At 59.9% G+C, this 3,337-nt stretch overlaps 1 protein-coding gene across 2 annotated transcripts in view; it reads left to right on the forward strand.

The window, feature by feature from the left end:
* Window positions 1-6: 6 nt before the first annotated feature.
* TP53I13 (tumor protein p53 inducible protein 13) overlaps window positions 7-3,337 on the forward strand; it is a 3,881-nt gene continuing 550 nt past the window's right edge. For both annotated transcript variants that reach the window (XM_006768062.2, XM_015566754.1), the window contains exons 1-6: window positions 7-82; window positions 260-328; window positions 555-596; window positions 2,255-2,383; window positions 2,517-2,714; window positions 2,802-3,337. In XM_006768062.2, the coding sequence (XP_006768125.1) occupies window positions 11-82; window positions 260-328; window positions 555-596; window positions 2,255-2,383; window positions 2,517-2,714; window positions 2,802-3,337 (1,046 nt within the window). In that variant the 5' untranslated portion in view covers window positions 7-10. The remainder of the gene's footprint in view (window positions 83-259; window positions 329-554; window positions 597-2,254; window positions 2,384-2,516; window positions 2,715-2,801) is intronic.

Consider the following 3,337-nt stretch of genomic DNA (forward strand, 5'->3'; position numbering starts at 1 on the left):
CGGATCTGGGATGGCGCCTCCTCCGCCTTCGCCCCAGCTGCTCCTCCTGGCAGCCCTGGCGGGGCTCCTGCGTCCCATGGAGGTAAGGCGACCCGCCCCTGAGAAGGCTCAGAGCTCTTCGCCGAAAGTTCGTCCTGGAAGGAGGAGCGCGCGGAGAGAGGACTAGGAGTCCTCCCCTGGCCGGCAGGGCCTGGGTTGGGAGAGGGCAGGGCCCTCGCTGAGGCCAGCGCCCCAGCTCTTCTGCGCCTTGGACCCACAGGTGATGGCTGAGCCGGCCGAGGAGGCGGGAGCCCGTTGTCCGGGGGGCCTGTGGTCTCTGCCCCCACAGGTAGGAGCCTGGAGGGCGCCGTGAGGGAGGGTGTGAAGGGGTAGCCAGTCCCGCTCTGGCCCCTCTGCACCTCCGGTCACCCTCGGAAGGACCTCTGCCGGTTCCTCCATCCCTCAGTGGCCAGTGTCTTCATCCCAACCTGGAGGCTTGGGGCTTACTGTCCCCTCCCCACGCCCCGCACAGGGCCTCCCAGCTGCTCTAAGCGCTCTTCTTTCCCCACATGTAGGTGTCACCGAGAGTGACTTACGCCCGGAGGAGCCCACGGCAGGTGAGTACTATCAGGAGCCATCCAGGTGTCTGCACTTGCAGGCGTTCTCTGCCTTTTCTGCTCATCATCTGCATTTGTTACCACTTCCCTCGGGAAGAGGCAGTGTGCTTAGTCCGGACGATGAGCCCCAGGCCTCTGTCTGCAAGGAATGCTGTTGAGTGGCTGGCTGTGTGGGCAGGATGATAGGAGGAAAAACAACAGCTCGTGCTCCAGGTGTGCTGTGTGACTGTGGGAAGTCCCCTGGCTTCTCTGGGGCCCGGTTTTCTCTAAGAGAGGATATCAGTAACGCCCCTGCCCACGAGGAGCAAACGAACTGTGTGTGGCAGCTGTATTGTGTCAGGAGCATGCCTCCGATTACGGGGCTCCAAGCCGTGGGTTCGCCTTGCATGGCTGCCTCTGGTTTTGCCAGTGGCCAGATAGCTTCCATATCCCTTGGGTTTTCCTTTTGAAAAATCTCACTTTTTTTTATCCTTGTGATAGTTCCAGGCCAAGAGACCTCATTCCACCTACCTGATTCCTGTCCTCAAACATCCCTTTCATGAAATCATTTTGCTGTTCAGAAGCCTTTGATGGCTCCTTATTTCCCACCTTATCATGACTGCACTCCCTTGCCCGGCTTTTCAGGCCCGACCTAGTTAATTAAGCCGTGTCTGAACTCTAATCCGTGGCTCACCTACCCCACCTGTGAGTGCCAAGCTCATTCCCATGGCTCTACCTTTGCTCCAGTGCCGGGGTCGGCAAACCGCGGCTCGCAAGCCACATGCGGCTCTTTGGCCCCTTCAGTGTGGCTCTTCCACAAAATACCACGTGCGGGCACGCACGTACAGTGCATTCTCCTCCACTCCCTGTCCTGAGGCTGACGCAGGAAGCTCCCTGGCCACCCACCATCCGTACACATCCTTCAAAGCCCAGTGCAGGAGTCCGCTCTCCCATGAGACCTTGCCGATCACATCAGCCCTTGTCCATCACCTTCTCTAAATTTGCATAATGCTTATAACTTAAATCTTATCACTTAACAACTAGCCAGTTTGAGTGTTATTAGTTTGCTCTTTCATTTGCATTAGCTCTGTTTCCCTGAGTTTCCTTTGCATTCCCTGCGAGTGGAGTCCAGGAGTTCTCTTTTGGCATCTCCTACAGCATCTGGCACAGTGCTGAGCATCAGGTCAGCTCAATCAAAGAATATTAATAATTGATCAAGTGTTTCCATCCTGGGATTGTGCACCTGCTGCCCGTGTGCCCTGTACTTGGATGCCTTTGGGAGACTAACTCTATAGACAGGATCAATGAAAAGAAGACTTGGTCTCCATAGAGGGGATGCTTACAGTCTAGACTGGGGACCTGTAGAACCGTCATTGCAGGTGCAGAGAAATACAGCTAAAGAGTGTGGTCGGAGCCTGACTGGGATGCCCAGGCACCCTGTCATGGAAGCTGTGAGCTCTGAGGGGTGGCACTTGATGGAGGAGGGGTGAAAGGAATGCTCAGAGGCAAGAGACAGTGCATGCCTCTACCCAGGGTCCTTTTTCCTCTCCTGAGCCCTCCTGGTGGAAGGGCCATGTTGCCTTCCTGAGAGTCCCTTTAACCTGGCCCCAGGATGGGAGAACGTGGGGCTCTCACAGAAGGCCCGGGCCTGGCTGGCTATCTCTGTGCCTTTCCTCCAGGCAGAGGATGTCAGCTTCCTCTACCATCCCTGTGCCCACCCCTGGCTGAAGCTCCAGCTGGTCCTCCTGGCCCACGTCCATGTGGCCCAGCCCTCCCTGGCCCCTGACTCCAGCCTCACTCAGGACCGGGTAAGTGGTTGGTGAAAGTCTGACATGGGCAGCGGCTGCAGCCCCGTGTGCAGGAGAAGGGACATTCGGGGGCTTCCTCTTGTTCCTTCCCCACCTTCATGTTAGCTCTTCCAACAATTGCCTTCTTTCCTAGCCCCTGGTGTTGGAAGCGTGGGGGGTGGTGCTGGAGATGGCATGGGTGGAGCCAGCCTGGGCTGCCCACTTGCTGAAGCGAAGGCGGTGGAAGAGGCAGAGGAAGAAGGTGCAGTTCCTCTCCGACAGCCTTTCTGGGCCCTCTCCCTGGGCGCGCACGCCGGGCAGAGGGAGGCTGTGCGGGAGAGGGTGTGTGCAGGTGAGGAGTGGGGCCCAGCGTGGTTGGCGGCGTGGTCATGGGGTGACCTGGGGAGAGAGAGGATGAGTGCTGTCTCTTCTCCCCTAGGCCCCAGCTTTGGCCTTTACTCTGCGGAGCTGGCGGCCCCCAGGCCCAGAGGTGGTGTCTCGAGGGCCCAGGCAGCCCTCCCCTGGTGGTGCCAAGAGGCGCAGGCTGCGGGCTGCCCTTGGTCTCCAGCCTACTTCCTCAGCCCCGAGGTTCCCCTCCGCTTCCCCATGGAGCGTGGAGACCAGGAAGGCCAAGCTAGGAGCCCCAGGTGAAGGGGGTGATGCTCCATTTGTGCCCACTGCCCCCCTGCTACCTGGGGGGCCTCGAGGCAGTGCCAGCTCCAGGATAGAGGCCCAGATGCCCAAAGGGCAGAGCAGCCCAGGTGGCTGTGCCTGTCCAAGCCAGGCTTCCCCCGCCCCTCGGGCAGCAGCGCCTCCGCGGGCAGCCCGGGGCCCCACCCCACGCACGGAGGAAGCTGCCTGGGCTGCCATGGCCCTGACCTTTCTGTTGGTGCTGCTCACCCTGGCCACACTCTGCACTCGGCTGCACCGAAACTTCCGACGCGGGGAGAGCATCTACTGGGGGCCCGTGGCGGA

This window comes from Myotis davidii, unplaced genomic scaffold (assembly GCF_000327345.1).
Source record: "Myotis davidii unplaced genomic scaffold, ASM32734v1 scaffold363, whole genome shotgun sequence".
Lineage (NCBI taxonomy): Eukaryota > Metazoa > Chordata > Mammalia > Chiroptera > Vespertilionidae > Myotis > Myotis davidii.